Source organism: Corapipo altera, unplaced genomic scaffold, assembly GCF_003945725.1.
Source record: "Corapipo altera isolate COAL_440 unplaced genomic scaffold, ASM394572v1 45, whole genome shotgun sequence".
In the NCBI taxonomy this organism is placed as follows: domain Eukaryota; kingdom Metazoa; phylum Chordata; class Aves; order Passeriformes; family Pipridae; genus Corapipo; species Corapipo altera.
The window spans coordinates 8,649,750-8,661,876 of NW_020884877.1; the positions used below are offsets into that span (position 1 = coordinate 8,649,750).

At 39.4% G+C, this 12,127-nt stretch overlaps 1 protein-coding gene across 1 annotated transcript in view; it reads right to left on the bottom strand.

Annotated features, from left to right (window-relative positions):
• The window catches only part of PARD3B (par-3 family cell polarity regulator beta), a 398,190-nt gene that overhangs the window by 88,866 nt on the left and 297,197 nt on the right, over window positions 1–12,127 (bottom strand). The window contains exon 19 of the mRNA XM_027636917.1: window positions 9,349–9,459. Coding sequence (XP_027492718.1) covers window positions 9,349–9,459 — 111 coding nt within the window. The remainder of the gene's footprint in view (window positions 1–9,348; window positions 9,460–12,127) is intronic.

The following is a 12,127-nucleotide window of genomic DNA, read 5'->3' on the forward strand; positions in this document are numbered from 1 at the left end:
CCCCATAAGCTATGCAAGTGTTTCTTCATTCCAGCTCATCCTATTGTGCTGGATTTGAATATCTCCCCCATAATTAGCATCTGCACTTGTAAACAAGAACAGAAACAGTCTCAGAAATAAAAAAGGGCAAGCCACAAAATCAAGTGAATAAGAGACTTTAACTCAGGGTAACAAGACAGATCTGGTAACAGCATTAACTGCCTCAACAATAAAAAATCACCAGGGCATAAAATATTGCCTGCTCTGGATAACTACCCCATACCTGTAAAATACTGAACTGACCAGAGAAGCTGCCTTTGGAGGGTTTTAAGTAAAGAAAGGGAGGACAGAAAAGCTTAAGAAGGAGATAGAGCTACACTGACCTTAAAATGTAAGATTATGACAAACTGAAGATGAAACACAGCCCTTTCATACCACAAAGTGCGGAGTGTGAGCTTTGGATATTCTTCCATTTATTTCAGAGGTGACAAGGAGTGATTACCAACTTACACAGGATCCTGCCCTCTAAAGAAAATCCTGGCTCTAATGAGGTCACTGTGTTTTCCCCCACCCTGTGAACTTCAACAAGAACAGGATTTTACCTTTGCTGTTAAATCAGAAAAAGTTTTTCTGGCCTCTCTTTTGTCCACATTAGGTGTACAGTGGGTGAAATGCAGCAGATTACAGAAAGCCAACCGTCAGAAAAGACAAGTATATTATAGCCTGTATTTTACTGCATTACGTAATTTTCTTTACTCAAAACTACCCTAGAGTTATTATTTTGAAGAGACAATATCAGTAAAATTTAGGTTGTAAGGAACCCTCTGAAGGTCATCCTGCTTAACCTCCTGCTGAAAGCAAGGCTGAGTGCACAGATCAGGTTGCTCAGTCTCCTGTCAACAGGATGTTCATTGTTTTGTGACAATGTGGATTAGAGAGTGGAAACATTCCAGGTTTGTCAAAATTACTCTGACATCTTTCATGTGAGATCTTCTGATGCCTTTAAGAGCTCCTCCTGCAAAATGGCCTTGAGTCTGCAATAACTTTGCAGCCCATAGGTAAATTGCAGGCCCAATTCTCAGTGCTGACTAAAGGAATTCTCAGGCTGCTGCCATTTGTACTTTTCCATTAAAAAGATAAATACGGTGCTGTGCATGTCATATCTGAGTCCTTTTTGTGAACATTAGCTCATTCTGGAACAAATGGTCATGAAAAGAGAATCAAATTAACAGAATACTCTTGGAAAGTAAGACTTAACTTTGCTTATATTTTAGTAATTGGGAATTTAATGTCAGGAATGCACACAATAACAACTGCAGTCAAAGCCATGTATTCACCTCTACAACCTCTCCAACTGAGACATCAAACAAACTGTTTCAGAGAAGTTCATCAGAAAAACAGTGAACAAGCTTAAAGTAACCACAGTATACCTGCAGAAAAACTATGGGGAGACAGAGACATCCATCTATGAACTTATTCACTGCCAGTGACTAGCTCAGCTCCAGCAATTGCTGTAGTAGGTATCAGTAAAAACCACTGAGGATTGTTAACACTGCCTTGAGAAAAATACCAGAGACACTGTAATGACCATGGGAAGGCACAAGATTGATTTGACAGCTCATGAAAACCCAACATTCACAACCATATGCAGTAGCATAGCTCAGGACAGACCCAGGAAGACTGGCAGCTACTGAGTCCCTGGGGCCGTGTCCTTTAGTAAGTGGGTATTCTTGGAACATTTCCTACACAGATACTCATAGCTCCACTTGCTAGTGAGACCTCATGAGTTTGCACAACCATCCCTGCAACTGCATAAACATTATGCCTTCATTTGAATGAAACTGTAGTAGCAGAAGGAGCAAGCCTAGCTTCATATGATATGATATGATTCCAGGCACATTTCTTTATTCCACACTTACAACATTGAACCTGGAACCTATTGAACAGAATCTTTCTGTACAAGAACAGGAACAGTCTCCATCTGTTAGTCTGGGATTCACAGGTTGTTTCTAATTAACAGTCCTTGATTAGAAAGCAAAATTCAGCTTTGACTGAGCAGTCAATGCTTTAAGACTTTCAGGTATTTTGGTTTAAGATCACTATGGAGATTTACACATGCAAACAGATTTCCTGCCTGTCTATCCCCATGAGTTGCATTCTCATTTTTATCCTGTAGTAACTAAGGGAGTCTGAGAACAGGAATTCTGTGCTGTGGCACTACTTCAAAGTGCATGCCAAAGATTTATGATAGACTGTCATAAATCTCAAATGCAAGAGCAAGGAATGAAATGCAGCTTCCAAGTAATTCTTATGCCCTTATTGATTTCGGAGTGGGCAAGAGTTGACCTACATTCAGTACTGCATCAAAGAAATCCCTAGGCCAGAATAGTCTGTCTCCTAGAAAGCACTCTATTGCTCTGGTTGGCCAGTACCCTGGCCACTTCATTAGCCTGGTCAGTACAAGTTTCTAACAGCAGCATTTCTGGTTCACAGAAACAACAAAACCATCAAGTAATAAAACCACACATTGGCCCACTTAAGCAAGCAAGAGCCAGGCCATTGCTCCTGAGCTGCTCTGACTTTTTAGGTGGGCAGCTGGCACAGCTTGTGAAAACAGGCTCCAGAGCAAACCAGTGCCTTAATGAAGGGCAAAAAAAGGACACTAAATGGTTTGCATGAGAATTTGTGTGCTTACATTTTGAGGGTACAGCTATGACACCCAGAAAGTGCTCTTTCCATCAATCTGCAACACCTGGAATAGTACTGTGATAGTTAAAGAAAAAGGCCAATTCCATGTGCCATTCTGCTATCGGTTCCTAATATTCTTAACCTGGGACAATCTGGGATCAACCATAGACCTAATATTGTCTTAAAAATGCCCTCCAGCAATAGAAAAGCCACACAAAGCAGTTCAAAAATTGCTGTTTGAGTCTAAATGCTACAATGAAACCAGTGAAAGGTAGGTGAGACCCATCTACCTCAGCTACTTATAACCAAACATCAATCTCCCAGAGTTCCGTGGTAGGCTTTTATTACATGTTCTGGTATGCAGAACAGCAGCAGATCTAAAATGAGAATCATTCAGAATCAATGGGTTGGGATTAATTTGTCCTCCTGTCCAGTGCAAGCACTGCCACAGTAATAAACAGAAATCTGATAACTTCATACTGTCAGCACAAAATGAAACTATGACCTTGACCTGTGCAACAGCATCCAGTAATTTTTTCATAACTTCAACATACCATACTACACGGCTATGATCTAATAAGAATCTAAAAGTAATTAGCTGGAATTTTTGAAAACTGAAGCCTTAATCAAATATGTATTCTTATCAGGGTTGCAAGCCAGCAATAAATTGGGACATTTAAAAAACTGGGATCCAATCCAATCCGTGATCTGATCAGGGTTCAATGGTTATAATAAATTGGGAGTATTAAAACTGGGATCACATCCAACACTTTATTTTGTCTAAACCACAGGACCTAGCTGTGCTGCAAAGTCAGGAATACTCAATGAACAGATATACCATGTTGGATTAACCCTTAATAAATAATGATGCACAAGCTCAGGAGTCCCAAAAACATGTGGTTTAGCACAGAGCTTAATGGTGAGAATAGCAATTACCAGCATTTATCAGAGATCAATATGAACTATAAACAGCCATAATAATGCTTTCAGACTTGGCAAGTGGAATACACAGGAACAAAAGCTACATGGTGTTGGCAACAATGTGTGCATGTATGAGTGTGCTCCAAGATGTACTATGCATTTTAAAAAAATCATACTTTGATTTTTGCAACAGTCTGAATTTCAACTTTTGATTCAAATCAATTTGGCTTTTCTACCATACTGCCATGCATGCAGCTATTGTTTTCATTTTGATTTCCAGTAACACACAAATTGTTTGTAATTAAATATAATGAAACAAATGCTGACGGAAGGGGAATGAAGTTTCACTCCCAACTAGTTTCTCCTATATAAGTGGACTCTAAATATTTTTATTTCTGTAAGATGCATTCCCTTCGTGCAGGGATCTTGCAGCTGCAAAATTAAACCTCTGTTTGCCAAATATCAAAAACATATGTATTGATTTTTTAACTATGGGAACAGGCAACAAGCATCAGAGCTGATAAGACAAGAGAGAAATCCTCTTCAGTTGCTGCAAGGTTTCTGAAAAGTAAAGGAAATTCAGTCTTCAATATAAAAACTGAAACCATTTAATTTTTCCCAAATTTGAGATACCCTGTAACTTTGGTATTCAGTTCAGACATTCAGAAAGCAAGGTCCAGAAGTTCCTTCTGTTTCTCTAAAACTGTACTCAAACCTTAATACTATTAAAAAAATTCCTCAATTAATTCCAATGAGGACTAAAAAACCAAGACTGTTTTAACCAAACAACATAGTACTCCCCCCAAAAAAGTACAGAGGATTATATTTTACATAGGCTGCCTCCTTATTAACTAACTCTCATGCTACTTTTAAAAATTATACCATTTTCAACAAGGTACTTAATTTTGTAAATTTTATTCTAATGTCAAGTAAGTGTTCAGTTCTACTGGAAGAGAGACTTAGGGTCTTAGTAGGAATATTCCAGTTAAAATAATACTAAACAAACAGGAAAACATAGTTTTCTTTCAATTGATAGACACTTCATTTGCATCTGATAGGCAAACAAATTATTATGTGTAAAACTCAAGCATCTAATATATTTATCCAGTTTGTTTTACAATGATTTTCAAGTATTAGAAAATCAAACTACAACCCCAAATGAGTAGGAAAAAGATGGAAGAAGGGACGAAGAGAAATCTTTTTGAGGGAAGAGACAAGACCTCTTTCAGTATTGAATAATGTAGCAAACATCTTGTTGTTAAAATGACAAATTCTGAGTAATTTACACAGAACACACTAAAAATACAGATTTGAGTCAGCTTGATCAAAATAACCTTCAGATATAGCATTTGCTTTTTCCTTTTATGGGCAGATTCTCGACCTTTGGAGCACATGCTTTATTACAGTCAAACTCTTTGAAGCATGAACAAAATGATGAGTTTATTTAAAATAGGGCCTCAGTCCAACGACGCACGTGACTTGTGCAAGGAAGGACAAAACACTGTCTCAGAGAACTGTATAACCAGTTAAGTCAATACTCCTGACCCACCACGAACTTCTGTCTTTTTCCAGTCAAGTTTCAGTGACATTGCATTGCTGTGGCACAACGAAAACTAAGGGAGGTAGAGGGAGAAGAAGAAAATAATTTAGAGGAGGTGCCAAACTCATATTCAGCTGAACACAGATAAAGCTATTACTAAAGAAGGAATGCCTACCATCCTAAGCTCCTCTTCACCACTTGAAGCTTGCAGAAGTAGCGGTTATATAATAAAGTATTGGCTTTGAAAAGAAAGGAGGCTTGGGGCTGAGGTCTGCAATGAATTCTTAGCCTGACAGGGACTTTTCAGGAACCTGGACAAGCAGCTGCACTGCCTGCATGTCAGATTCCCACCCACAGGGCACTTTTTTTTCCCTGCCAGATTTTCTCTTTTCCACCTCAACTGTAAGTGCTCAGGGTCAGGTCCAAGTTTCCCTAACAGCAACGAACACAATGAGACCTTGATCTTGGTGGGGATTGCTAGGGAATATAAGCAGTAAAAAAAATAATGATGTCAGCATTTCAGTGCAGGATGTGGAGCTGCTTCAGAGAACTGCATCTACAAGACAGCACAGAGAGTTGTACTGAAAACTGAGACTAGGACAATGTGGAATGGAAATAGAAATTACTAGGCTAGCAAAATACTAAATTTATTTTCACTTTTTGAGATTAAAATCTGAAACTTGGCAGCCCATAAAAGGAGTTCCCAGGCAAGTTTATGCTGAGGACCAAAGTTGCAAGCAAGTCCAATCCTTTTGGGAATCATCTGCACGACAGAGTGAGCACTCTGTCTGCATACGCCTACTAGCTCTAACACATTCTGGATGTGCCAGACTTGTTGCACATGCACTGTTCAAGTTCTTCTCTGTGCAAGCAGGAAATCCAACCTGTTCCAAGCATGATGGACTTACACTCATGCAGCACACCTACATAAGATCTGATGTTTCCTGTCAGAGCCAGAGTCCCTGAGTTTGTACTGCACGGCCAGCCCATAATTGTGTGGTGAACACATTTGACATTTCTGCACGTCTAAAGCTTGTCAAGATTTCTGGAAGAAGGCTGCAGCCTTTACACAAAGCCTATCTCTGAAATTTTGTGAAGTATTATTGTGCCTATCCAACACCAATCAAAAAACTCTGCAAAACTATGAGAGACTGCCTACTCCTGTAAACTGAATATGCGCTTCCTACTGAAAAATATTTCTCAGCTGAGAGCTTGGAACAGTTTTCTGCTTTTTGGAGAGCTGCCAAGCATATACTGCATGCAAAACGAACATCCAAAACCATGTGAGTTCCACAGCTGCTAAGATGCTGAAAAGTATTTGATCATTAATCCTGTCACACCCAGCCCAAAAATCAACTACTCCAAACTCTTCCACTAGTGTTCAAAATGGACAACATGGCCCGTGGAAAAAAAAAGGTCAGATGAAAAAGCATAGTATCATTCAGTATGACAGATCCTGAAATACTTAGGCAGTCAGCATTTAAGAAAACTGTTTGGGCAAAAAGCCTGACTTTAAGACTGTAATAATTGGATTGAGGATCTGAACAAGAACTTATACAGCTAATCTTGGAAAAGTAAAATTAGATGTGTGTTGATTCTAGAAAGGTTAAACGTTAGAAAAGCAATTTCTATTTTGTTCAAGCTGTTAAATACAGGACTTGATCACAGGTATCAGGGGACAAAACTTTCTACATTTCTGTAGTCTGTTCTATAGTCTGTTCTACTATTACACCTCCAGTAGTTTTAACATATGCTCATTTCAGTCTCAACGAGAACAGATTTGAAAATATGACTGTGTTCTACTAAGCTTCAGTGAAGCTTAGTTTCATAAATATGAGACCAAGTATGCAGGATTGCAGCTAGTGAAGTCATAGAAACAGATGATCTATGGTGTGGATGTGCCACAGGATTTTCTTTGCCAATATGTGCATTAAAATCTTGGACTTGAATTATAGACTTACTAAATTACAGAATTACTAAATATTGGGACAGAGCTATAAAACTTGTCTTATTGAGCATCATCACTAGATGAGCAGTCAACAGCTAAGCAAAAGGACCGAATTACCTTCAAGTCAGGTAATGTTTCCTTAGTGATTTTAATCAATTTTACAAACAGTTCTTACCCACATATGAGAAGTAGCTCCTTTATATAATTTTCCACTAATAATAATAATAATAGTAATAATAATAATAATAATAGTAATTTCCTCTGATAATAAAATCTCTTCTGTTCTATGATCAACTCAAGAAGGGTTCAATCGTCAGCCTGTAAGTAGCCTTATGTGAGTAAACATACAGAGCCATGCTCTTGCTTGTTTTTACAGCATGTGTTGCATTCCTTTGAGGATAACAGAGAAAATTTCTTCACTCTTCTTCTGTTTTTCTTTTTTTTTTTAAATATTTTTAATTTTTTTAATTTACTTTTATTTTTGTGGCTTTTTCTTTTTTTCTTTTTCTTTTTTATTTTTAAATTTGAATCCTCCAAACATATAAGACGTATTACCTGATATCATCTGATATAAAAGGGTGATATTTCTATTCTTGTGCCTTACAGAAGAAGAATCAAATAAGTGAGTTAAAAATATCATCATTCCCTGCAGCCTGCCAACATTTTAGTAAATGACACTGGCCCTTTAACAGATGGGATACATGCTTCTTAGCTTGCCAGGATCCTAATAAAAGACACTGGCTTCTTTAAAATGAAGGACACATACCTCTCAAATTGCCAGTATCCAAATTGGGAGTCAGCAGTTTAAAATAAAGGCACTCATCAATCTGGCAAAATCAAGGACACGGCACAGAAATTTTAAAACAAATGGTACAAAGTTTCTCCTGACACTACTTAACTTAGATGAACTAAATACTTAAAACACTGGCTAAGCATATCCAGTAACAGCACTACAGCAACTAGATACCTTACTAGCTTTTAAAGTAGAAAAATAGTAAAAAATTAACAGCAGACTTCAAGAGTTTGGATTTACTTCTTTCCCCCATCAAACCTATTAGCTCCCACTTAACACTGACTTACACCCTGCACTACAGGGTGACCACGCTGACCACTCCCTGCACTGCACGACTCAAATGAAAGCAGGGTGTCTTTTCCCTGGGCACTGACCAGTACCACAAAGGTTGACGCGTGTAGAAACACTCTGTCTGCCCTAAAGGAACCATGTCTGCTTTCATTCTCTCTCCCAGGAACAAGATGCTCCAGTGAAGGAAGGAGACCTCTCAAAGTTTTCCCCTTGCCCTGACAGTGCATATTACTACAACTTGGAAAGTTTTACAGCAACTGTAAACACCTCTGGAGAGCCAGCAAGTATGGGCTCTTTAACTTTTCTAAGAGTAGCCATCAGATGGAAACAAAGACCTTTTTCAGCATATCATGAAGTACTTCTGGATGAGTTGGGGAAAGGGAGAGAAGGGGTTTCTGAACCTTGTTGTCACTAACAAACTGTTCCCAGTTTCTGAAAGGTAGACATGTGGAAAACTAGAAAACTTTGACTGGAAAGATAAAGAAGTTGCTAAGACTGGGCCTAAAAAAGCATATTTTATGAACAAGACAGACTCCCAGGGCCTTAATTCAGAAATACAGCAACTCACAGCTGGCACACACCCAGCTTCTTCCCTTGCCCATCTCGCCCACACCACTGCCAGCAGACTCCTGCCTCTTCAGACTCATCTTAACCATTTGAATCTGCTTTCTTTTGGGTGTCCCTTGCCATACTCAGCACTTGCTGCATAGATATTTCTGCAACATGTGGTTTACCAGTAAATGCTGCACAGAAAAGAACAAACCTAAGTACAAAAACTACCATTTGATGGCACAGCCAGCTGAAGCCAAAGAGGTCTGAAGGGCTGGAAAACATGGCAGAGGTTGTCAGGAGAGAAGGGAGGAGGAGGTTCTTGCGCAGAGAAGTAGAAGAGAAAATTGCTAAGTCAGATGGCCTTGGGAATGGGTAGAGGGGAAACAGGTGTTGAAGGAACTGATCTTCACCAGCTTAACAGAAGTTGGGATCTGAATGCTACAGTGAAGTGCACAGAAACTGCAGGAGAACAAGCTCCTGCTGCACCGAGCCTAATGCTCTGGGTTGCCTGGACCTGACTGCCAGCAGGCACAGCCTGGAACATCTCCAGCCAAGCTGGCTGGCTGTTACTTCAGGCAATCACTTGCTCTGAAGTTTTTCACTCAATGAACAAAGATGCTGCTGCCATTTACTCACCTTTCACGTTCATCTTTCATTTTCTCCAGTTCCTCCTCTTTAAGCATGCCTTGCTTTGGATTCCCCTTCTGATCTGCTTTCCCACTTCTATCTTCTTTTTTCTTTCCAAATCTGTTAAAGATATCAAGGAAGGAGTCATGAGGAAATAACTACTAGAGGAAAAACCAGTACTTATCTAAACCACAGAAATTTTACAACAATAAAAACACTGGGGTTTTATCTCATAAATTTCCCACATTGCAAAATAAGTTATCAATATTACCTGGTCCATATGCAAGAGAAAGGACTGATTACCAATTGATTTGGACCCTGTACTTTTGAAAACAATTGCTTGAAACAAAGTTGTAAAGTCCCACCAAAGTTGAAATGCAAGGCATTTCAGGGTTGGAATATTAATATGGCACATATTAAAGTGGCTGAAGGTTCCTTTTGCCACAGGACAGCTCTCTGAAAGTAATCTGCAGTGGCTGTGGTGTCAGCACCCAGACTGGACCACATGTTCTGCTCTTAACAGTAACTACTGGCTCTCATTTATGATTGACCCTAATTTCTGGATTTGTTCTTTGCTTAAATTCAGAAAGAATAAAATCTATGTTCCAAGAGTACAAAACGAGACAGTTCCTAAGAGCTCTTTTTTAAACTTCTAGGGTTTTCTTTCTGCCTAGTAATATACTATCATGTAATATTTATGCTGTGAAAGTCCTCCAGAGGCCCCAGTGGGCTCAGGGCTTCCACTGTTGTTTTATACACTGTACAAATATGCATAACAAGTCTGCTTTACACAGCCTATAAGGGGTGGCTGAACTGGGGAGCTGCATTTAATTTCTGATGAAGTAGATAGAATACTGGGGTCAAATATGCTCATTAAGTATAGACCAAAAGGTATATAAAGCTTCCCTCCTCTCCTCCAATTTGAAATTCTCAGTTCTACAAGTAAGTAAATGATCAGTCTGTGTCTTCCCCTGCAAATTAATGTATCCTTGCATGCATGACAATAATGTAAAGAAAAGTAATTATTTTTAAATTAAAAATACTATATTGCAAACTAATTACTCTGACTTAAAACTGTAAACTCCTCTGTGAAACTCTGCAGCATTGCCTTGGTGATTTTTTTTTTTATTTTTCACGTCAGCCCAAACTGCCTCAAGTGGAAAAGCTGAACTACTGTGCATATACTTAAGCTGTAAATCATTGACTTTAGGTTTCTCCACTGATGAAAGCAGAAATTTTGCAAATACCAAGTCAGGCTCATAAGCTAATGATCCAAATTTTTTGTGAATTTAATTAATAATTCTGAGCTTGTGGTCAAACAAAGTTATCGGGAACTCTGCAGCAGGTCTCCCAGACAATATGAACTTGGAAAGGGAATGATGGCTGTGAGAGACAGACATGTAGCATGTGGTGCTAATAAAAAGGGCAAATACTACAGGTAGTGACATGGGATGCTTTATCGTAGTTCTGTCATGGACTGTGCTGGGGAGCAGAAAGAGTCCTATCAGTGCATTGTTTTCTCCTTTTTCCTGTGTGTAGCAATGGAGATAGATTGTGTCTTGTACTCTTTGAGGGATCCTTGGCTCAAAACATACATACATTTCATCTACAAACAATCTTCAGTTCTTTTTTTATGGTCCCTGATCCTTTCAGTGCTTCCAATAATACAGCACATACTTTCCACACTTTTGCTTTTCCTGAGTGTAGAGCAGCACACCAATTTCACTGCTACTTTCTGAGTTCTAGCAGTTCCAAGAGACTGTGGAGTCACAAACCCCACCAGAAGGTGGTGGTGGCAGTGAAGGCAGCAGACAGGAGACACAAGAGAGAGAGGTTGTACATATAGAGTGAGAAGGGCTCATAGATATGAAGTGACCCAGGTAAAAAGAAAAGCTGGATGAAACTGCAAGTATGGCTCTCTGCCGAGATGCCAGGCAGCCAAACAATAAGTCGCCTGGGGATGAGCACCAGCAGCCTGCTCTGGGAACACCCCTGCTTTCTGACTCTTGCACAGGCAGGGAAGGTCTCATGGTAGTTTTCTCAAGAGGCTGAATTAGCACTTGCATCTTGGTCATAGTCCAACTCTGGTACTTTGTTTATATTCCGGTTGCCTGGTTTTCTCCCAGAGTTTCAATTATGGGCTTGTGGAGTCTCATATTCGACTGTAGCATGTATTGATTTTGAAAACATTATTCTTGGGCATTTTGTATTGCTGCAGGGAGTTGAAGTTGGATATGTTGCATACTCGAGAGAAATGTAAAAAAATCCCAAAAAATCTTTAACATACATCCTTTTCAAGTCTAGATATTATTTCTTGCTTACTAGGGAAATACATTTTAAATAAAATGAAGTGACAATTTTGATTGCAATAATTGTCAGCATGACAGCTTTCTGCAAAAACATTGCTGTTTGCTGGTAGAGCTGCTCTTGCCATAACATTGGCATGTTCCGGTGTAATTATAAACTGGGAATAGTGAGTTAGTCTTGATGAAAACAACTTTTGTTGTTGTGCTGCATCAAAAGCAGCGTGGGCAGCAGGTTGAGGGCGGTGATTTTGCCCCTCTGCACTTGTAGGACCCCATCTTGAGTGTACTGCATACAGCTCTGGGGTCCTCCAACATATGAAGGACATGGACCTGCTGGAGTGAGTCCAGAGTTGGGACACAAAGATGATCAGAGGGCTGGAGCACCATTCCTACCAAGACAGACTGAGAGAGTTGGGGTTGTTCAGCCTGGAAAAGAGAAGGCTCCAGGGGAGACCTTAGAGCACCTTCCAGTACCTAAAGGG